Source organism: Poecilia latipinna, unplaced genomic scaffold, assembly GCF_001443285.1.
Source record: "Poecilia latipinna isolate Pla-1442-1.1 unplaced genomic scaffold, P_latipinna-1.0 Scaffold1365, whole genome shotgun sequence".
In the NCBI taxonomy this organism is placed as follows: Eukaryota; Metazoa; Chordata; class Actinopteri; order Cyprinodontiformes; family Poeciliidae; genus Poecilia; species Poecilia latipinna.
This window is the reverse complement of record NW_015113981.1, coordinates 200,421-224,610: the sequence shown is the minus strand read 5'-3', so window position 1 is coordinate 224,610 and position 24,190 is coordinate 200,421. Positions and strand designations below refer to the sequence as shown.

The 24,190-nt window shown below is 40.1% G+C and overlaps 1 protein-coding gene across 1 annotated transcript in view; it reads right to left on the bottom strand.

Annotated features, from left to right (window-relative positions):
* Window positions 1-22,535, bottom strand: part of b4galnt4a (beta-1,4-N-acetyl-galactosaminyl transferase 4a) — a 47,209-nt gene extending 24,674 nt beyond the window's left edge. The window contains exon 1 of the mRNA XM_015056214.1: window positions 20,527-22,535. Coding sequence (XP_014911700.1) covers window positions 20,527-20,668 — 142 coding nt within the window. The 5' untranslated portion in view covers window positions 20,669-22,535. The remainder of the gene's footprint in view (window positions 1-20,526) is intronic.
* Between the last annotated feature and the right edge of the window lie 1,655 nt (window positions 22,536-24,190).

Sequence of the window (24,190 nt, the reverse complement as noted above, 5' to 3'; positions counted from 1 at the left end):
TTCCAGTCATGTAATATTTGTGAGATAATAGTTTACAAAGGCAGAATGTGCAGTTGTGACATAAAACACACTGTCATATCTGTGTGGTGGAATCTTTTTTTTTTTTTTTTACAAAGTAAAACAACTGACTGAACATCCTCCAAGAGTAGAGCTTTCATATTTTTTTTTTTCATTTTTATTTTTTGCGAGGGGTTGTATAAGGGACCTGTCATTGTCTCATTGTGTTTCCCGTGGCTCCCAGTTATATCATCAGTTTCTTTCCTCTGGTGCACACTGAATCTCTGTGCCACAGAGAGGAGGGGTGGCAGCAAGGGGGCAGAGAGGGCAAAGCCCAGCAGTGAAATCAGAGCTCTTTCTCTCCTTTTGTGTGATTCAATATCACGCTTGTGTACCCATGAATGGACGCCAAGACATTTGAGGTTAGAGCCAAGGAACTAGCCGCGGCCCGAACACAGAACCAGCCTAACTGGGAGAGTCTTGGCAGGTTGGCGTGCAGATGTTCATAAGTATACAGCAAATACACTGATGAGAAAGAAACAGAAAGAGATTTAAAGTAGAGGGAAAAAAACTCCTACTGCGAGACAGAGTCAGTGAGGTTAGCATTTAGAAATAATTGAAACGGCACAAAGAAAGTAAACACAACCCTGAATGTGGCAGGTGCACAGAGAATTAAAAGGCCCATCTTTGCCACTGACAGTACTGAAAAAAAGCCTGGTTTACATTTAAAAGCCTGAAGACCTTGAGCCAGTCACTTCAGAAGAACTTGTTACTGCCAGAACTTCTCAAGAAGAGATATATATATATATGTTTTTTTTTTTTTAAATCTTTCTTCTGCATTCAGAGCAGCCGGCTGCACAAAACCCTCCGGTCCTTCTGGTAACTCAGTCCACACACATGCGTGCATATCCCCAAGTGCTCCTGCTGCTTCCAGTCTGGCAAGCGAAGAAGAGAGGGGGAATAGTGTATTGTGAAATTGGATTATGAGTTCGGGAATTCACTGAGTCCCATATTGTCTGTCAGATACTCCAGAGAATAGTGAAAAAAGGAGAATGTATTCAGAAAAAAGGACAGAGCTTCTCTACCGGCACACTGGAGAGCAAAATAAATAATAATAAAAAAAAAAAAAAAAAAATGGGGCCACTTGAATGGTTATTATAAGACTTTATGTGAGTAACATGTCCTGATGTCAGGAAAAAATAAATGCCAGTTTAGAGACAACTCCAAGCGTGATTGTGTGCAGCATCTGCACATTGCTGAGGGCCAGAAGAGTCTAACGCCTGCAGCCCTTCTGACATCCCAATCAGATGAAATTTTATTTAACAAATAAAGGAGATAAAAGAAGAACACTGGAAGGAACGCTGGAAGGGAAAAAAAAATAGCAATGGCAAGAAATTATAAATGGAAAGCACCAGAAGAGCAGAGAGAGAAAGATATTCAAAGCCGTATCTGCATGGGAGACAATGAATGCATTTACCAACATATTAAAAGCTGCACACTACTTACTCGAAATCTCACTGCATTAAATACTACATGTACCTATGTATGCTAAGAAAATCCGTCTTGCTGAAAATTTTTTAGATTCTAATCACACTTGTTAGTCTGTCAAGGCAAGTCAGTCAGGTGGGGATAGAAACGTCCACATTTTGCGTCGACACATTTTCTAGACTCAAATTTAGAGTTTTGCTCATTTCTTGAATATAAATGCACAGTTTTATACCTTAGAAGGGTTAAATCAAACATTTCAACTGTTAATCTATAAAGGTCGGGGTCTAAAAAAAAAATAAATATCATAAAACACATAACAGAGAAGGAACTATCCAGCAAGACATGGATTTCATCCAATGTCACCACAGCTGCCTTCGTGATTCAAAATCAATATGACCAGAAATATCTGATTAGGTGTTCTGTCAGTTACACCTGATGCAAGAAAAGCCATGAAACTATATAATACTGCAGCTTTACTAGGATGGTAGAGCCTCCACAGGGAGGAGAGCACAAACAAGATAAGTAAAACCTTTCCAGAGTACGGGATGCTTTGACAGGCATCTAAGGTTTACGTCCAGATTTATGCTTCCCACCCTATGGAGGTGAAATTGTACATCAAGCCTGAATACTCACTGTCACTCCAAAGCTTTTGTTGCCTGTGGAGAGAAAAAGGCAAAGACTGCTTCTGGTTTCTCGAGGGTTGCTCAGAATTCAGTGAGAATAACCTATGGCTTTACCGGTAATCGATCAAACACAGGTTCAAGTCCAGGTTTTATGGCAACAAAAAGAATAAAATATCTTTGCTTCTCTGGACTAAGCAGTTACATCAATTCAGTCCTCCATTATCTGGATTCTACACATTTGTAGAAGTAAAAAAAAAAAGCCACAGTGCCTAGCAAAAGTGTCCCTTTCCTTTGAAGAGGTGCGCCAGCCCAGAACTAAAATCTACAATTTCTCTCCATTTCTTGGTTTTGGCTCCGAAACAGAATGTTTGAAGTTTTCTATTGGATAAATGTCCAGGGATTTATGCATTTCTCTGCCACACATAGCATAAAATGTTTTTTGCCATGTAGAAATATAATGTCACCAAAAGTAGGTAATGGATTTGGAAGGTGATGTTTGACATTGATTCAGTGAACTTAAATGTAGCATCAAATTTGGAATTAGTTTGAGCAAATGCTTGATCTTATATCGCTCAGTCGAAGGAGTGTCCCAATGAGGATTCTTTATTCGGCTGACCTAAAAGGTCAGCTAAAAATGGCAGCAGGAAACATTCGTTCTCTGCTCTGAACAACATAAAGCACTGAAGAAATGCAGACTCGACCAAACGGACAGGATAAAGGTTACGAGCCAAGACGTCTTAGATTCTCAGTCAAGTACAAACAAGCGTATATGGCGAACGGTGAGGAGGAAGCGAGGTCACATCCGGCTCGACTTTTAATATAATGTCACCTTTCTTCATCTCCTGACTGCTGCTGTGCTTCTGAGTCTATTGTGTTTCTTATGAGCCCCTGTGTTTGTGATTTTCTCCGTTCACGGGCGTCAAACTCGACTGACTCATGCACCTGTGTGAGTCAACCTCCTGACAGGAAAATGTAGCAACTGTGAGAGCCGATATACCCTTCAGGTGCTTTCGCTGCCATTTATATAAGGCCTGCAGCAGAGACACTTATGCACTGCATGCACACAGAGTACTGCTATGTGGCCCCATAACACTTCTTGATTTTCATCCTGCATCCTGAGACCGGTATCCGATTTCTACAGCTGTTCAGCAGGTTTTCAGCGTTTTCTATTCCAAGATTTTGCATATAATAAAATAAACCAAAGTTTTTTTGTTTGTTTTTTTTATGCAGGGAAAACAATTGTGGCCTCTTTGAAATCCAATAAAGCCTCAATGCAATGCCCAGTAGGCCAGTGGGTTTTTAAAATATGCAGTCTGCTTCAAACTTCAATAAAAGCAAGTCTCGCTTGGCAAATGGAGCCTGATAATACTGTCTTTCCCCAATTTGTCATGGTGCCTCCACAGCTCCTGCACCTATTTTCCTCGCAGCTGGAACTGAGAGGGCAAATGTGAATGCCTCAAGAGTTTGGTTCCCCGCTGCCAAAATAGAAGGGTACGCAAGTATATTCAGCCAATGAATGTGGGTGTGCGTTTGCGTGTGTGTGTTGTTCCCCACAGGTGCAGACTCCCCCAAAACCCCGGAAGGAAAAGAACCAAGGCAGCAAAATAGAAATCCTGAGTTGCATATGAATGAGCCGTGTGCGCTTAAATGAGAGAAATGGATAGAGCAGTGGACCTAAGTGCTGCAGCACCAGCACAGATATTATCCAAAGCAGTGGAACAGCAGCCTGTAGCAGAATCGCGGCCGAAACAGCCTCACATACGGGTTGATTTTTTTTTTTTTTTTTTTTAATATAGCACAGACAGAGAAAGTGAAGCGTGAGGGGGTGAGAGTGTCAGATGGTGAGCTGCCTGTCGAAGCACATTGGAATATCGGACGGTCAACACAGGCAGTGAAAGGAAACCAAAATCCAACTCCATGAACAAGAAGAAAAACACACAACAATAAAAAGAAGCTGAAGACAACCAGAATTATCTCCAATAAGATGGAATGTTTGATTTATCATCTAATGACGCAAGTCTGAAATGTTTGGTGCCAGTATAATATAGAACGTGGTCTAATTATTTAAACATCATTTATTCCTGCTATTGCTAAAACATGACACTCATTATACCAACTGCAGGGTTTTCTCTTTTCTTTAAAGTAACCCTTTTAGTTGCCCCGTATTAAGTGTTTTATTCTGCAGACCATTTAGATATGTAGATAAGTTTGTAAATTTGATTAAAAATCTTATTCTTGTTTCTTTGTTTAGTTTTTGTTGTTGTTTGGCTTGACACATTACGTTCTATTATGGTATAGTCTAATGAAGTGAAAAACAGCAAAATTTCAGATGCTCCTGATGGATACCAGGGCCAAAAAAAAAAGCTAAACAATAAAATTCACCAGGAGAACCTGGAACTGGTGGCTGATGTTTTTTTGTTCATCTGTTTTGACCATTTGACTACATTACCTCAACACTGAAATAACTTTAACCCCTTAACCGTCACCCCTAAATGCTAACGTGTACACCAATAGGACACCAGTGTTCTCATGACAGACGAGGGGTTTTCAACTGACACAAGTCAGAATAAATAAACATTTACTGGAAATTAACCAATGAAAATCAGACTTTGCTTCAAACTGTGGCTGAACAGACTTAAAAAAGAAACTAGTGCATATTAGCTGAGTCCGATCTCTAGTACCACAGATTTGTGTTGTTAGTTTGATAGCTGTAGTTTTAAAAAAAAGTACTGCCCTAAGAAGAGGGGTCAATGAGGCTCATTAAGTTTTCAAAAGTGTAGCAGCATTGTTTTAGGTGGCTGACCAGCAGTGCACAGCAGCATTTATTTCTATTGGCACAAATGGAAACGTATATTTATTCTGTATACATTTGAGTGATGCAAAATTTCACATCTATGTGTTTATTTTGTTTGGCTGATTTGCTTACATTAACTACAAATTATTTACAAGGTAATCCGAAGGAATGCCTCTCATATTTACATGATTTCTTAAAGGGAAAAGTCCAGGACTTAACTAAGCAAGACAGCTACAGTTCCAGGACTGCAACCTGGCAGGACCGAGTCCCAAGAGAATCACTCTTGCCAAGTTACAAGCTGCCCCATCTGACCACAGCACTATGATTTAGGCAAATCAGGATCCCTTACTGGTTGCTGTGGTCTAATTTTTAATATCAACGACTAGCAAAGGTGTCACCTTTTTACTCTGTATCCACCTTTTCTATTTCTTTCATGTAACAGATTTAAACATACCCAAATATGTTCTTGTATGAATAATTGGCATTTATACATAGTGGTGCCAGTTCTTAATGAACACCGACATACATAGTCAATTCAGTCCAATTATAGACAAATGCAAAGACATTTCACATACATTCCAATTCAGTCCTAGTTACTAAACAATGAAGTGAAGTTCAGGATTTCTCAAATTGATTAAGAGGTTTTTTTTTATATCAGGAAATCTAGGCAATTTCATCAAGTCACTGACTTTTTACCAATCATTCCTGAAAGAACATAAAGAGGCAGTGGATCATTAATTGCATTGAATCATTAATATGTTACAGAACTGCTTCAGCGCCAGTGTCATCAGTATCATTTCCTTTTCTGTTTTATCTTTACTTAAGGTTATTTTTTTAACATAATGAAAAAAATCTGGTTTAATCAATATTGGAAAAACTAAAAGACATGAAAAGAACAGATTCAACATTTAAAATGATTGCTAGTACTGTTAGATTAATACATGTTTGATCAATAAAAAAAAATGCACTAAGAGCTGAACAGAGCTAATACGAGCAGACTGAATGTTTCAGGCTGATCAAAGTGATGAGCAGAATCCACTTCAGTCTGTGATGACTTCATTTGTAAGGCAAAGAGTTAGATTTACCAGCAAACACGCTTTGATGATTGAATGATTCTTTCATGCGGAGCAGCAGCAAAGTGTTAGGGGCACTCATAAAAAAATTAATTGATGAATCTACTTTTTGCATGTGCATGGAGAGTGTGCATTTCATCCTGCAGATGTGTGGGCTGAAAGGAGATTTGTATAAAAGAGGCACTCTAATCAGGATTCCTTTAAAGCTGGGTAAAAAAGAAAGAAAAAAAAGTGTGTAAAAAAAAAAATACAGAGAACACCAGGTCCACACTGTGTTATTATACCACACTATCCACGTTTATGGAGAAGCCAAATTACACTATTAATTGCTTCATCACTGGAATGGTGTTTTTAAATGAACAAGCAGGAAAAACTTTATTTGTCAAGCCTTAAGCACACAGAAAAGTAGGGGTCTGTATTGACTTCTATTCATTTTAGAAGCTGCATTTGTGCATAACACAAACATTTACCTTTACTCTATCCATTACCAGCATATTTCTAACCCTAACTTTTACCAATACTTAAGTCACATCATCTCTAAGCTTCGGCCCACATACGGCCCATCGGTCTTCAGAAAGCTAGTGAATAAGCCAGAGAAGGTCCTCAATAAAATAGCTACGCGAGTACACACACACACACACACCAAATGTCAATGAACCTTGGCTGCTACAAACTTTTAAGCCTGATAAGTATTGCCACAGTCTGGCAAGAAATCCGTTTTCTCACTTTTAAAACATCTTCGCTGCTGCTGTTATGGATGCCTTCCCTGCAGAACACAGTCAGCAGGAAGCTTAAACTGATAAACAATCAGATGAAGGCCTTTGTGTAGTTTTGACAAGATGCTACAACCTTGAACATCCACTTGCTGGAGTTATAATGTGAAATGCCTAATTAAGTGGGAGATGAAATGGTAGAATATGTGCATGAGCCCAATTTGTTTTCTCTCTAATTAAGGTTGATTCTAAGTGAACGAAGCGGCGGCGTTTTGAAGCAGCGGTGGTGGAGACCTCTTAAAGAAGCTTCAGCACCAACGTGACTCGCTGCAAAACAGGAATGTCAGCTAACGCAGAAAGCCACACTCCACAATGCGGTGTGAAGAATAAATGAATTAGTCATGCTTTGCTTCTAAGTGCGCAAACACTTTAAAAAGGATTCAAAAAAAAAAGAGCTGACTATCACTGAAACAAGTGTGCAGATTTATGGAAATTATTCTGTTCGGTGCACAGAGTTCAGTGTAATAAGCATTATACAACTACAGTTAAATCTGTTTCAAATAAAAAATTACTGTTCTTTTTCTAGCTTTTATGGACATTGAAATATAAATATAATAAAGACTAAAGGCCCTCCACATTTTACAGAAGTCCTTATGGATCGAGATCAGGCTTTGTGATTGTCATTAATTTGGTGTATGCTTATTGTCACTGTCTACTAAAGACCCATTTGACCCCAAGCTTTAAACCTGCTAGTTGATGCTGTGAGATTCTGATTCAGTATTTCCAGCATAATATTTCTGATGATGATGATGATGATGATGATGATGCTGAGATCTGTGAAATGCCCAAACCATTTGGCACCAAAACAAGCCCACAACATAAAGTCGCCACCTCTGTACATCATGGTGTATAGATGGGATTATCAAGCTCACAATCTTTCTCCTTTCCCCCCCTCTAATTGTAGCAATGGTTATTATTATAATGGTCATTATTGAGTTTCTTTTCCTTCGTTCTGCCATCTTTCCTGCTTAAGGCACTGACTAAAACTCCTCCGCACTGCCCCTAACATTCTGTCGCTGTGGGAGCTCTAAGGCCTAAGGCGCTTTGTGAAATTCTAAGAAAACCCTTAGAATTCAAGACATTAAGATTTTCCCTAAAATTACGTCAGTAGGAGCTACTTTTAGTCTTGGGATTCTTTGAGAACATGTGTCCTGGTTTCTAGTGTCTAAAAGTGTTGAAGCTGCCAAATCATAGCAGCAGGAAAGTCTGTGGGACGCCCGTATGTACAGACCCATTCGATAATTTGGAATGTTATTCTATATTCGAAATGAAATAAAACCCTTGTGTAGGAACATGGGTTTTATTTGAATTACGAGATCAATCAACGTATTTCCATTAGTTTTTTTTCTTTATTTCATTGTCTAAGAATTCACATGTGAAAGCATGTTGCACAAAAGTATGAGAACAGATTGGTACAGCCATTCAATGCGCTCAGCTTGAATCCTGCATTCTGGTAAATGCACACTTGGCCTTAGTTGTTTTCTCTCAGAGCCAAACAGTGTGATTACGTGTTCAGAGAAAGAGGTAGACCTGGGTATTATGGCCTGCAGCTCATGGCTAGTCCTCCTATCCTCTCTAGCAAAGTGAAAAAACGCACCTCATTTCCACCAGCAGCGCAGGTACCGGCAGCATTCAGAATTTGACAGAAAGGTAATAGAGTCAAATCGCTGTGAGGGACGAGAAACTCCAAGCGAAAAGCTTGTGTTTGCCCCTTGTTGCATTTGTAGATGTAAAATTGGATCTAAAACTAGAGAGTGGAGGAGATGTGAAAAAGTATTTTATTGTAGAAAACAAGGAATAGAAATAAAACTGGGGGGAAAAAACAGCAGGAACTGAAGCGATAAGAGGACAGTGAAGGAGAAAGCAAGGAATCTTTGTGATGTTAGATGCATAGGACTCCTTTATAAACTTTAAAAAAAAAGTCCTCTATTTTGCCGCTGTGCAAAATGAAGCAACAGAAAACAAGATGTTAATTTGCAAATGCTAAATGAAAGTCAAGACCGCTGCAAGTACAGTTCTACCACATTATAGAGCAGCAGCTATTTGCTTTAGGCTGTATACGGTGATAGATTTAGAACGGAAACTACAGCCAAGGCATTTGTAACACTTTTCTCGCCATTGCAAAAAAAATGACTGCAATAACATTAACATTGCTCATCCCTAGTTACATGTGGGCAAATCATTGCGAAGTAAAGAGGTGTAGTCATGATTTAAGTCCTAAGACCAGGGAAGAAACAGTTCTTCCCTAGTTTGCATTTTGTGCAAATAGATCAAAACCAGGTTCTAAGTAGAACTGTGAAATGCAGGGGGGGGGGGGAAGAGAGAGTATGGTAATTATTAAAAACTGCTGTTAAACTCAAACAGGCTGTTCGCTGATCAAAAGTTTTGGCACAAGAAGAAGTTCTTGAAATTGGTCTCATGGTCCCATTTGATCACTTTGCATTTTGAAGCTCAACTTCCAACTAGGTTATTATCGCATGTCATGAAATATTCATCCTTTTATACTCATCTTCTGTCTTAAGATTTCGATACAGGCTTAGTTTATTTGTTCCTTTTTTACATCAGTGGGTTTCCTCTGACTATCAAAAGGTAATTCGACACAGTACTACTGCGAATTGTGTATTTAGAGTCAAAAGGATTTATAAATCAGAGGGGTTTATAAATCCCTCTCTGAATAAATTTGGACAGAAACAAAGAAATCTGGTTCATTTAATGGACAGTGCGCGTCTGAAAGGAGCTTCAGTAGTTTAGAAATAGGTTGTTTAATGTGCTTAAGAACTGATTGATTAACCTTCAGCTCAGTTTTCTGTTTGATGAGTAGCAACAGTGAACAAATGTCCAATTCATGCTGCCATGAGTTGTTTACTCCTCTAAAGAATGCACTAGAAAATCTGAATATACAACCATAAAAACTTGATTGAGGATGTGAACCCTTAAAGAAAAAACATATTAATGGCGAATTAAGACTAGAAAAGACTGCCACAGGAAAACATCAAGAAAAATGTCACAATTCCACATATGAACAAATTTACATTTGGACTTCAGCTGCTACCATTTTTAAGCAGAAGCCAAATGTTTTTGCTTTCATCTCCCAGCTCTTCTCAGGACAAGTCCTTTTTTAAATGAGTGAATATATGTTAAAATTAAACCAGCTATCATGGTAATTATGTCTCCCAAAGCCAGCACGTGCAGCTAAACCATCAAAAATCGCGCTCTAGTATAAACTGAAGCTTTCCTTGAGTCTGGAATGCCGCTCCTCATGAGCGACCGCGACAGGAAAATGGGAGCAGTGTTTGACGGCCTCTCGGAGTGGGGAGCCGCAGTCCTCACAAAGCAGCTCACATGATAATCAGGCCGACGGGTGGGCCTTGTAGACACGAAAGAATCACAAAGTGCTGCCCTTGTCCTTTCCCCCCCCCCCTTTCACTTTCAAAGACCTTTGTCTCCAGCAATTCCCCAATGCTTCTTAGAAAACTAGATAAATGTGGAAACAGTCAGAAAGAAAAAAAAAAAAAAAACAGCCAAACACCAGAGAATGTGGGATTTGATAAACATGCCTTGAGATAAAAGAAGTCAAGTTGAGAAATATAAGGTTTTTATTATTCAGCTCTGTTAGAAAAAAAAAAAAATAGTGAGATTTTTACATTTGTATCCAACCAGCTTTGAAGCAGTGGGGAGCCTTATCAGCACAACCATCAATTCTTCGGTTTTCCATCATTCAAGATTTATTATAAAAAAAATAAAAAAAATTCAAAGGAGGCTTTATGTCAATCCAAATGGCAGCCAAACTTGTCAGCAAAAAGCCCTTAAATGTCAGTTTTAGGGAGAAAAAAAAAAAAAACATGAAACTTTTCCCATTAGGAAAAAACTATTCATACAGTTTTATATGCCGTTTAAAAAGACTATCTCCCCCCCTTCCCCCACTCACCAGCATCAAGTCTGACTGAAATGTTCCTAGTTCAGGTCAGTTAGGACAGAACAATACCTCAGATTATTTGTAATTTTAAAGGCAGTTTTAAAGAATGAGGAAATGAATGTAAACATTTTTCATCTCCCAGTTTTCCTCAGAACAAGTCCTTTTTAAATTAAATTAAAAACTAATACAATTGAATTAAAGATCTCTATTGTTCTGTCATTTAGTAAACAGGATCGCCTAAATAATTCCTAACCATCCGGAAAGAGGAAAAGTTTACTTTGATTTAATGTCAGAGAGAATAAAGAGAAAATGTGGGTTTTTGTTTTTTTGCAGTGTATGTAAACAATTGGTTTTTTTTTCACAGCTTGTATTAGTGTAAATATTCATAAGTGTATAATGAAGAGTCAGAATAAGAATTAAAGTGATTTCATAATAAGCTTACAGGAAACACAACAAAGACAGAAGCACACAGAAGATACAATCTGATATCAAGTGTTTCATCTTAGTTTTTCAGCAGGTCAGTAAAAAGAAAAAAAAAACTCACAGAGCTGATTTCAATGCAGCCAACACCTCTGTCTGCCAAAAAGTCAGCCTTTTCCATCTCTGTGGTTAAGCCGTCGCTATCCTCTGATCTTCCCTTTCTTTGTTTCAAGCCACTATAGCCTCAGAGAGAGGTGACCTTTTCCCATTTACTACCACTACAGAGTAGCTCATTCTGGGCAGCAGGGAGCGCACAGACACTCACTCTTTGATGATTGATTGAAATCCCGCAAGGTCCGGATCACTTACTGTAAGGCAACACCAGGGCTGATACAGGGCAGTGCTGCAAATAAGCCCTATGAAAGAAAATCCCTCTGCAGAGGTGGGGAGTAGAGAGCAGAACCAAGGCAGAGTTTGGGGAAGCTGACAAATCCCATCATGACATGGATCACGATCGCCTCCAGTCGATATTCCCGCCCGTCTCCTGTCTCCGTTTTCCAGCTCATAAAACCACCAGCTCATTCCGTCTGCTTTCTGACTGGCGCTCCCCTTGCTTTGTGTCTCCCAGCTGTGTCCTAATAAATTGTCCAAACTGTGAGGCTTTTTATGGGTCTCTGCTGAGAAAATTGACCTTAATTAAGTCTTAATGGCATTGTTTAAGAAAGTAATTGCTGCATTCTAAGACAGAGTGCTGAAGCTACACCTGAACAGATTTTCGCAGTTACGGTACCTATGGAAACGCGTTCAAATCCCTTCAACTTCTCCAGATTTTGTCCTGTAGCAACTACAGGCTTCAGTAAACCTTATTGAAATTTGCAGTTACAGACCAACAGAAATCAGTTATGCACATTTATGTGTATATCTTTTTTTAACAGCAAAAAATCTGAAAAGTGTGGCACAGATACGCGTTTAGACAATTTTGCACAGCTATGACTTTCGCGCAGCATAAAAGCTTTAAACATGTACAATGAACAGACTGGCATTTTCACTCCATTCCTTTCAAAATAGCTCAAGTTCAGTCAGACTACATGATAACCGTTTCCCATTGCCACGAACTCTGCAATGGATTTAAATCTATTCCATCCATTGCAGATCGTAGTTTGGAGCCGAAACTACTGTTCACTTTCAAGTCTTTTGTAGCTTCTTCCAATTTTTCCTGAGGAAAAAGAATCCCCACATTATGACGATGCAACACCATACTTCATAAAGACCAAATTTATGAAATGCATGACAATTAGTTTTTCTAATTCTCCACAGCTTTATCCCTCACCTGTAGAGTGGGGTCACCTGGTTTTCCTGATGATACTTGTTCACTAACATGCAAAAGGAAATGTGAAGAGGAAAAAAAGAAATCAGGACTTGTATATGCTTTTTCAAGGCAATACCTCCAATGTAATGTGTGCACGGTTCCATGAGCTAAGCGAACAGATGACGCCGTCTGCGCACCACACCCATTGGAGGCCTGAAGTTATCACGAATCACGGTTACATCTTCTCCTGCTGCGGGTCCCACCTGTTGCGTGAGAACGGCGTCCTTCCTTCTTCCGCCTAAACACCATCCACCCCCCGATCTCCATCCACCAAAAAATGTTCAGAGCAACGGTGCCAGCGGGCAGACAGTGCCATCATTCAGCTGCTTCCTCTTCCGCTTGACTAAGCACTGGGCCTAAAGTGCAGGCAGCAGCGAGAGTGGGAAGGTGTGCAATAACAAAACCACAAAACTACATGTGCCCTCTTTCACACGAAATCTCTCCGGCTCACCCTCACACATGCACAAACAAATCTCCTGCGGCAAAGCAGGTGGCGTCAGGCCAGAGCGTTCATCTGAATGGGCAAGGGTTGGTGCCTTGATGCTGACTTGTTACGCAGGAAGGTGGAAATTTCATTAACCCAGAGGTTAGCACTCTGGAGCAAGCCAGTTCCTGTGTTTTTCGCCAACCCTACATCCCAGCTTCTCTCTGTCTCTCAATCCTTAACACATGCGGCACCTACAAGAGCTGAAGTACACAATCTAATAAATTCTGAGTGTGGACTGTTCAAGAGCTCAAATGTTTCATGCGGCAAAGAACAGACGTTTTCTTACCAGAAGGCACAAAACTCAGCACAATCAGAAAAAGGAGTCGACTCACTCAATAAAACCCGACAACATGCACATAAGAAGAGAGGGAGGTATCATTTCCGAGTCTTAATCCATCTGTTGTCTGCACCTGCGCCATGTGCTCTAGGCAGCATTCTGAGCACACTCGGGAGGCCGCGAGAGTCGCCGTGGGGACATTGTTCATCCTCGCCATGGAATTACCAGAGAGATTTATTGTGTCGGTCAGACAAGCTGCAGGGCTAAAATGATGGCCGAGGCTGTGATGGAGCCCAAAGCAGACCCAAAGATCCAAGCTAACAGCAACACAGACCCAAAGATCCAAGCTAACGGCAACACAGACCCAAAGATCCAAGCTAACGGCAACACAGACCCAAAGATCCAAGCTAACAGCAACACACTGCTGGACACATCAATACAGATCTTCAAATGAAATACAATATCTACATCCAAATAATATCATTCAAAAAGGTGGGAACTGTTATATTTATTTTAGTCATTTTCTGAGAAAAGAGAAATTAAATTAGAGAATCCATTTCTGATCATGACCAGCAATATTCTTCAGTGTGGCACTAAAAAAAAACATATAAAGTGCATTAGATCAAAAGTTTGTACTTCAAAGTTTCTGGTAACGAGGTAATAATAAATTTCACCGTCGTCTGATATCCGACTTCCTTCCACCTAGATAAAGAAATTCTGAATACAGAAAACCCCGTGGGGAGGTAATGCTTAAAAATAAACACCACTCAGCTGGGTTCACACAGAATCCCTGCATTAATGTCCCAAAATCTCTTTGCTGTTGCGGACTCCGGGTCCTCTGTTGGGCTCTGCTATAACTCGCTCCGACGTGATCCATATGATATGGTTAACAAGAGCAGAGGTTAAAACCGCGGGATACTAATAACCAGCTACTTACAAATATGACAAGTTAATTGATCATCTTCACTCTTGCATGATTAAATAATATTCAAAAGGTTGCGAATATTCTCCTGTGGGTGGGTTTATGTCTCACTACAACACTAAATTTAAGTATTGTAGAGAAATCATGAGAACAACATCTGAAAATATGCAGGTACAGAAAACCTTCTAAAGGATGCTCCAGCTGAAAGCTTAACAAGAACCCAAATCCAACCTACAGGCAAACAACCTACAAACGCAAAGGGATTTCTATCCGACTGACGTTACTCTTCTTGAAGTAGAAATCAAAGTAAAAAAAAAAAAAAGATTTAAAAAAATAAATCCTCCATGAGTTTTGCTTGATTTTTGACTAATATTAAAATGCATGCTTCATCAGAACCTATTAATGTTCCAGTATAGATAAAATAAGCTACACACACTACAAGCTCCTCTCCCATATGTTGTCTCCATGGGCAACCGAGGCACCAATCTGTCGAGGCCCCTGAGACATCCCTTCCTTCCCAGATCTCCTCCTCCTACTTTAAAGTGCCGACGATAGGGACGCGTTATGAGGTTGTTTTTTTTGTTTTTTTTCCCCTTTTTTAATAAAAGGCAACAGATTTGTGTTTGTCCGAGGGATGGCTAAATGTATGCGCCGGCATGTGTGCCCCCCTTCGTGTGTGTAATCATACTTAATCAATAGAGGCCTGTGTGTGGAGGCCAGCCTTTTTCCTCCTCAGAGGACCTGTTGATGCTGGAAAACAGGGGGACTGCTGTACAACTGGGTGGCCACAGAAATGTGGCACTCATCTAAAATGCAGCAGAACACCGCCTGCCAACACACTTCCTCATTGAAATTCTGATTAAATAAGGCCAGGCTGGCTGGCCAGCACTCGGAAAACTGTTTAATTACATCTTCCTGGCTCTTCTTCCCGTCATAGGTGCAACAACAACTGGGCATTTAAATAAAGCATCTATAAATGGTCTATATATGGTCACTGATATGTTTAATGAAAGCCTCTTAAATTATGTCATCTGAAGAGGCTTTACAAAATTTTTAAAGTTGCAGAGCCTTTTCAGTACAAAGTATACTTCAGTAAAAGTATAAAGCCCCTCTCTGTGCCGCAAAACGCAAAAAAAAAAAAAAAAAAAATCACGTTTTCCCTTCCTAACTTTACTGTTCTTGTGTCACCATTTAAAAAGAAATACTTCCCACAACTCTCCAACCATCTCCAATAAAAATAAAACAAATCACAAGGTGTCCGTGTTTGAACTGCCTATCACTATTCTGTCACCGTTTTATCACAGAGCTCCATCGCGTACTAAATTATTTACCTGCAGAAAATGATGGCTCTTTACAACGCAGCTGAGGCCAGCTTAAGCCACCAAACGATGACAAATCTGAACCAAAACGCTCCAATGTGAATTATTATGTGCGACCGGTTTCTTTGCAATTAAACCGTGACATAAAATATTAACACTCACAGCTGTTTAACCTTGAGAAAGGTTAACAATCAGTAAGAGGTCGATCACAATAAAAGCTAACCTCGTTTCGTTTTGAAGCATGGCTAAGAAAAGGAAACACTTTTTGAAATGTTGCAACCATAAACTGTTATGGTTTATGTGGGATTTTATGTAGCAGATCAACACAGATAATTCATGGATATGGTTTCACAGGAATAGAAAACACTTTTTTTTTATTATCAAATAAAACTCTGGCAAGCATGGCATTTAATTATGTAATTTGATCCAAGTACAAATTCAGCATTTCTGTGAAGGCATCAGGTTTTTAGACAATCTTATTGAACAAGAAGCATCAAGAAGACCAAAGAACACACCCAATTGGTCAGAAATAAAGTTGTGAAGAAGTTAAAAATAGGTCATAAAACCAGATCCCAAGCTTTAAACGTGTAATGAGACGTAGGTTCAGCTTCCAGTAGGATTAAGATCACGAATCTAAAACCATAGACATAACAAAATGTTTTAGAAAGCATATCCATGTTTTATAACGTGACTTAATAATTAATGCTCACAGATCCAATTTTACTTGGCTTAAGCTGTTTTCCAAAGAAAAACAGGTACAGATTTAACTTTCAAAATGTGCAAAGTTGGTTCTACTGTTGAATCCCACACTTTTTAGATTTTTGTTTGAAAAAGAACTTTGAAAACAATCTGCCATTATTCTTCCTCTTTGTAATTATGCACCTCATTGTATTCAGCTGTCAAATGAAATCACCATAAAACACATAAGTTTCTAGCTATGCGAAAAAGTTGAAGCGGTATGAATGCTCTGCAAGCTTTTGACTGGCTGAATTCAGATAATCCATATCTCCACATGAAATTTTGTATTTCAGTTTAACGACTAACATTTCATAGATTATCATTTCCTGTTAGACAGACAAAGCCTGAGCGCAGTTTATGCCAACATGTCTATATTTTTCTAAGTGTATAAATGTCAAGGATCAGAAAATTGTTGCCCAAAGAGGTACAAATCAAAAGCAAATTGGACAATCATTCAAATAATCCACCAAAAGACAAACTATGTTACTCTAGCCACTCTCATGTCAGCACTTTTATATTCTTGTTTGGTAGCGAAGAAAAAAAAAACAAACGAAAACCTCCTAGCCTGATGAGAATATTAACACACTTGACGCAGGCGCCCACTTTCAGCAGTGGCTACATCTCACTTAGAAACCCCTCTTCTTCCAAGAGACGACAGGGTTATTCATGAGAGGTTAAGTGATTTGACCTGCTCAGATGCCCGCTTAACGGAAGACAGTCAATTAAGGCAGAGAGAAAAAAAAAAAAAGACAAGAAAACAGGCCAGTGAAGCCCAACATAACAACTCCCTTCCCTCGGCTGACGGCCACAGCAGATGAGTCACAAAGACTGGCTATTAGAGGGAGCCCTAAAATGTGGAAAACGGTGCTGTCAAAAATCATCATTGTGCGTTTGTGTCTCTGCTTTCAGGAAATGCAAAGGCAGTGTCACACTATTGTGCATGTTAGCAGGGGTTTTCTAGCAACAACGGCAAAATTACGACAAGCTGATGGTGTGATGTTTGCAAACAATTGTCACGCACAAGAATGCTAATTTGCTAATTCTGAAGTTGCAGTTAAACGTACCTCTAAACCAGGGTAACAATTATGAGAAAGATTTATTCGTCTTTTTAGAACTACAATTAGATCCACAAGTTTGAAATACACGCCATTTGCTCTCATCCTCACAAAGCCACAATTATGCACACAAACTCAAATGATATTTGGATAAATGCTGATGACCAACTTGCAGAGAAACCACATCATCAGGCTTCTGACATAACTTTGGCTGCGTTTTCGACCACTCCACTCATCAGAAACAGTAGAGTTTATTAAGCAGTTGGACTCCTGATGAAGAGATGGCTTTAGGGGTACTGGCCATAAATTTTCAAATGGACTGAAGTCAAGGCCGTTCTAGAAATTTAGTTAGTCTGATTTATTCGCTATAAAATCAGTTTTCTCTGGTGTATTTGTGATCACACTCCCTTTGGAGCACCGTATTTTATCCTGATACTTTGAGATACAAATTGTCACCATCAGATGAAAGGCAACCAGTTACAATGACCTGAAAACAACCCAGGAATGACCAAGGTACAGACTTGTATCTTTGTCCACAAAATGCATCTGGACAGATTATTTAAGATCAAACATGACTTTGACTGTTTGGGCAAAATGACAAGAAAAAGATTAGGGCCAAAATGAAGCTGTTAAAGGACAGAGCTCCATACCAACTATGAATCATGTAAAGGGATGCTTTTGAGAGAAGAAACATTTATTCATAAAAATATGCTTTTATTCTCCCCTTCCTAATCCCCATTTTCTTTTAATTACTGGTGGCCCATCCTCAAATCATACCATTGTCGAATATTAACATCAAAACTGGAAGAGGTGCAGTATTTTAAAATCATGGATACAAGATTTATTGAGGGGCTGAAAAAAAGCATTTTCTAAAATTGTAAATTGGCTGTTGTTTTTTGTATCGGTACTTACGAACAACTTGGTGTTTTGCAAAACCATAGCTCTGCTACATAGAAAACCGATAATGTTCATTAAGAAAAGTTTGCCACACGCAACTATAGTAATTACTCATAAATCCTGACGCAGCCTCTAAGCTGCCCCTCGGCATGATACAGGGGACCAGTCATCAGAAAACTATACCCAGTCTGTTGCTAGGAAAACCCCAGACATTAAAATGATCTGTGTGTGTGTGTGTGTGTGTGTGTGTGAGAGAGAGAGTGCCGCGAACACCCTTCAAGGACATCACAATCATTAGGCATCACCTTACATCGGCAGCTGCGGCAGATACGAGAAGCGCGTCAGCGTCAGGAATGCAGGGAGCCACGCTTCCAATCAGGCTCACCACTTCACATCAGGCATTCCTGTCATTTTCTGCATCATCTTACAACAACCGCAGCAATTAAGCCCTGGTAATATGGAGCAGGTAAATAAATAAAAATAAAACATCTGCCCACGACGTGATATATGCCTCCAAGCAGCTTAAGACCTCTGAGGCCACCTTCATGAAAAGCCCTTTGATTATTAATGTGGAAAGCGACGGCCCACCTCTCGACGTGGCCCCGGACGGCGTTGCTCTTTACTTGGCCTCCGGGAGGAAGCTATTGTTAATTTATCAGACCTGCGCCCTTCTCTTTGTTACTTCTTCACGCACTACAGGGTCATCTGCACCTGCAGAGCTAGAGTTTCTTGGAAGAATTTTTTTTTATTTTTTTTTATTGAGCCTATGAAATTAATAGATATTTATATTTAGGTAAAGACAACACTGACCTCATCACAACTTGTGAGATTGTCTGATGACTAGCGATTGTTCCCTCCCGGATCCACAGCTGCAGCTATTTACCGTTGCTGCTGCTCTGCTGACTGTGGCAGCTTTTACAGGAGTTTTATCCTTCCTTCTGGAATGGTTTGTCATTTTATTACACCACCATTCCATAAAAAAAAAAAACTTATGTAGGGTATTAAAAATATGTTAATCAGGCATTTTTATATTGTAAATGTAATGTTCTATAACGAAGCTCGAGCAAAGGTTGAGGAGGCTAATGATTATCTTCAGAACTTTAACTGGCACGAGCCTGTTTACGTGTCTATTCATATTTTCTATCCGTTTGGTTTCCATGTTTGTTGACCGCTCCTAAAATGATTGAATGCATTTGTCTCTTATCCCCGGGAAGACAGCATTACAGTAGCAGCGAATACTATAACAGGCACAGACACATGACACAGATGCATTTCAGTAAATCAGAATATCATGGAAGAGATCATTTATTTTAGTAATTTGATCAAGTAAAACTTATTTTATTGAGGTTTACTGCACACAGAGTGGTACAATTTGAGTCTTTATTTCTGTTTATTTTTTACCGCTTATGTGCTAATGATGCCCAAACACATAATTTCTTAGAAATGCAGAATACTACTTAAATCCAACAAAGAAAAAAAAAATTAAATACAGAAACATGTCCCCATACATTCTGCACTTTGTGAAGTTAGTACTTGGTTGGGGTTCAGTTTGGCCTGACTGATTATGTCACTGTGGTCAGGAATGGAGGTGATAAGTCTAGAGTGCTATAATGTTTCCTTATTACAGCTGCAGTATGGGCATAAAAAACTATGAATAAAAAGCAAAAAACTTCATAAAATGCTTCAGATAACATGGATTCTGTTTCTCAATTCTTCTCAACTCTAAGACTTTAAATCTAATCTGAGAAAGGGGAAAAAAATGCATCTTTCTTCCTTACTTTAATTTTGGACGGTTCATTGACTTTCCTGATCATATTCTTGGCAGTATTTTGCTTCACAATCCTCTCGAGGCTGTGCTTATTCCAACTGTTTTGCACGTTTTTCTCTGCTACACTTTTTCCTTCCACTCAACTTTCCATTATATGCATGGACACGGAGCATTCTCTCAAAAACCAGCTTCTTTGGCAATGACCGCTTTGGCTTACCGCTCTATGTGGAGGTTGTCAATGACTGGACAACTGTCAAGTCTGTCCCATTACATGTAATTCTGGAGTTTTATGAGCAACAAATTAAAATAAGAAATATTTTATATGTTTTATTTAAAAAATAGATATATAATATCTTATATTTTATATTATATATATAGCAGGAGTTATATAGGGTGTAACAAATCTATATAACTTTTGCTTTTAAGGAAGAAATAATGAATTAAATCACCTTTAAAATGAAAAATAATTCATTTACAAACACCATCTACTTAATTTGATTGATTTCACAGAAAGGTCTGACTAATGACTTTAAGCAAAATGAGGTCAAGTCACCACTTAAAGCTCCAGATATTTTTTTCTTTTTCTTTTTTTTTTGTGAATGGATTCTACCTTTTCCGTAGTTGAAGTGCAGCTTGATGGTCTTGCCCTGGTTGATGTGCAGGTAGGTGAACCACACGGCCGAGGTGAGCAGCACCAGCAGCAGCAGGAGCTTGAACTGCTTCCGGATCTTCTTCACGGGGAAGCGCAGCATCCTCGCTGAAACATCCTCCGGTGGATAGGAGACAAAACGGGTCCGGGGAAAGTGGTCCTTGAAGGCGCTGCTGTTGGACTCTTCGCTGGGCTCTCTCTGCTTGGCGGACCAGCCTCTCCTGAAGTCACGGCGAAGGCATCCCGCGGCACGGACTGCTGCTGACTACAACCCCGAGGCGCGTCTCATCCCCCCACACCCGCGGCGTGACGGCACTTTGGTGGCGTCCTCTGATGTGGATCCAAGCGCCTCTGTGCAAGGCATTGCTTGCGGATTCACCCCTGTTTCTCTCTCTCTCTCTCTCTTTCTTCCTCTTTGTAGCTTTAGAGTTTACACGCACTTGGGCGAAAGCAGTGAAAAGGCTGCAGCTCCAAAGCCGCTAAATTCAGTTGAGAGTGTGACCGGGTGAGCAAAATAGCACTCTAGCGATAATCTATCCAAATCCCCTGGGGCTCAAGCCCTTTGCTGACACCGCGACGCTGATTATTTCATCGGCCACTCAAGGATCATCCCCGCCGGCCGTGGGTTTAGCGCAAAGCATCAAAGAGGAGCAAGAGGAGGAATGGAAGTTTCCTTCCATGTGGAGAGGTGAGCCCGTTAATGGAGGGTGTGATCTTTGCAAATGAGGAGAAGCGAATCAGTGATGCGGTCTGATGGCGTTTGTGTGAAATCTTTGACAAGGACGTGAGGAGTGAAGAACCCGACGAGGAGGAAGCCAAACGTTACAGCCCCGTGCGCTCTATCTATTGTCTCTCACACACACACACACACACACACACACACACACAGCTGAGAAAGAAGGCGGCGCACTACTCAGTTGGAGCGCCTTTTTATCCCGGTCCGGGGAGAGGAGGGGCGATCAGCTGTCATCCTCGCACTCGGATGGGTTCTCGAAGCCCCCGCGACGAGTAGTAAAAAAACAAACAAATAAACAAAAAACAAATAAATAACACAATTAAAACTGTTAACGCTCCATGGCGGCACGACGAGGGCGCAGGTTACTCAGGTCTGACAGTCCGACGTGAGGTCCAGGGAGCAGATCCGTCCATGTGCTTCGGTTCCCTTCCCTCTTCACGGCAGGTGCAATTTCCCCAAAGTGTCCGAGTCCGCCATGCGTGCGTAGAAGGACCCCAGTCAAGCAAGCTCACCTGAATTAAAGTGATGCACGCTGGTGTGCTGCTGCTGCTGCTGCTAGCCGCGATGCGCTGCCCTGTGTTGTTGTTCCTGTCATGAGCTTTCTTTTACCCACCTTTAAAACGGCCGCAACAACTGAGCCAGAGCCGCTTATCAAGCAGTGCGGTGGGAGAAAAAACAGCGGATCTCCGGGAGGATTTTGCCGCAGAGAAAGCAAACGCAGACAGAAACGAACATGGTTTTTGTTGTGCTGCACAATGGGAACACGTAAGGGTATCTTTCTGTACGCCCATCAATTGAGCAGCATCACAACGGTACGGAGCAACCTAACCTGGGTGGTCGGGGAGTGGCGAGCCAGCCGACCAATTGCAAGTCTGCAAACGGGGCAGAGGAGGCGGGATGACGACGTTCAACCTGACCGTTTTTTGTTGTTTTTTTTGCAGGCTGCTAGTATGATCCATTATTTAACAACTGAATTCATAACCTAAAACATATCCAGCTTTTCCACAGGAAACAGATGTACAGTGTTGATCTCCTGTTTATGGTAAACTGAACTGGAAAAAGACAGTTAGGTCTGTCTCAATAAGCAACTAATGACATGATAAATTGAAATAAGCTCAATTATTTCCGTTTGCATGATTTGTCGTTTTTCTTTTTTTTTTTTCCTCACTCTTTCTACCTAAAACTTGGATGACGTCTTCAGCCTAGTGCTTTTGGTCTTTTTTTTTGAAGGACAATACACATTGGTTCTGTTGTTTGTTTTTTTATTTCTATTGAATATTTAAAATGTCTTCCAGTTCCAGCGTTAAATATTCATTGAATTTATATTACTTGAAAATGGCCTGAAAACAACAATATGGTTTAACTTCAGGGACAAATCATCGTTCTGCAAAATGTATTATAGTGACAGGCCGAGTATCAGTGATAAAGTCAATGAAGTGTCATTTGAAGATGTCAATAGTTGGAGATGGATTCTTTTCTTCTTGACATGTCCAACGTGTTAGCTGAGAACAGGACGTTTCAGCGGCTTTGCAGAAGTCTACTTGTAATTTGTGCATCAACATCACAGATTGCCGTCAATCTAGAAAACTTCCTCTTCATGTTCGATCTAGCAATGTTTTTGTATATAGTTCTTATGTGACAACATTCTTGAAGAATTTATCTGAATTTTGACTCTTTCATGTAAGAAATATGTGTGTTTTCAAACAAATTTGGCGGATGGAGAAAAAAAAGGATCATTTTAGTTATTTTTTAATCCTCCATTTGGTGCTCCACGTTAGCACCATCAGGCCCTCTGACCACCACCAGTAGGCGTGGCAGATGAAGTGTCTTATCCAAGGACGCAAAGACAGACCAAGCGGAGACAAACTCCTTCGTCTCACACACACACATAATATTCAACAATCAGTATCTGCAATAAACTGAATAGCAGTGAGGATATTTGGATGCACCCTTTCTCCAGCACACCTTAATTAAATGGAGTGTCTATTGATTGCCTATTTAAAGTTGACACACGACCTCCCTCGGAACAGGATGTGGTGAGGATGCAATTTAAGCAGATTTTTAAACTGTCCACTTGAGACGGTGCTGAGCCAGTCTTAGGGTGGATGCCCTTCTAGTTTTACTGAAATGAATTGACTGCCCAAGTGGGGCAATCAATCATGTTTATTTACAGCACATTTCAGCAACAAGGCAGTTCGAAGGCCACTGTGCAAACACAATACAGTAACAAACAATAAATGTGGTCAAGTGCCACCATCAAAATCATCAATGCACATCAAATATGTTGGTCAATGCTACAGTGATTAAAGTTAAGATCCCTGATTGTTTAAGAGTTTTAGAGTTTTAGTTTATTCATTCTAGCTTGAGTATTCCGTGTTGCTTTACTTTGACAAGATCAGTGTTGTTTTTGTTTTATTTTAGTTCATTTATACTTAGTGCTCCTAAAATTCCCTGTGGGATTTTTTGTAAGCTTTTTATCATTTTTTTCATTAAACATTCAGCATGCTCCCAGCTTGGAGCATGCTGAATGTTGGATCACCCAACAACTCACATTTCATGACAATTATAGGTTGAAAGCAACTTTATGCAGATGGCTTTTTAACCTCGATTTAAAGAAACTCGGCGTTTCAGCTGTTCTGTAGTTTTCTAGAAGCTTGTTCCAGATTTGTGGTGCACGGAAGCTGAATGCTGCTTCTGCATGTTCTGAGAATACAGAGCGAACCAGAACCAGAAGACCTGAGTGGCCTGGAGGGTTGATGGAACAGTTAATGAATTTCGGTGCTAAGTTATTCAGTGACTTATAAACAGTATTTTAAAGTCTCTTCTCTGAATTACAGGGAGACAGTGTAAGGATTTTAAAACTGGGGCGATGTTCTCTATCCTCCTGGT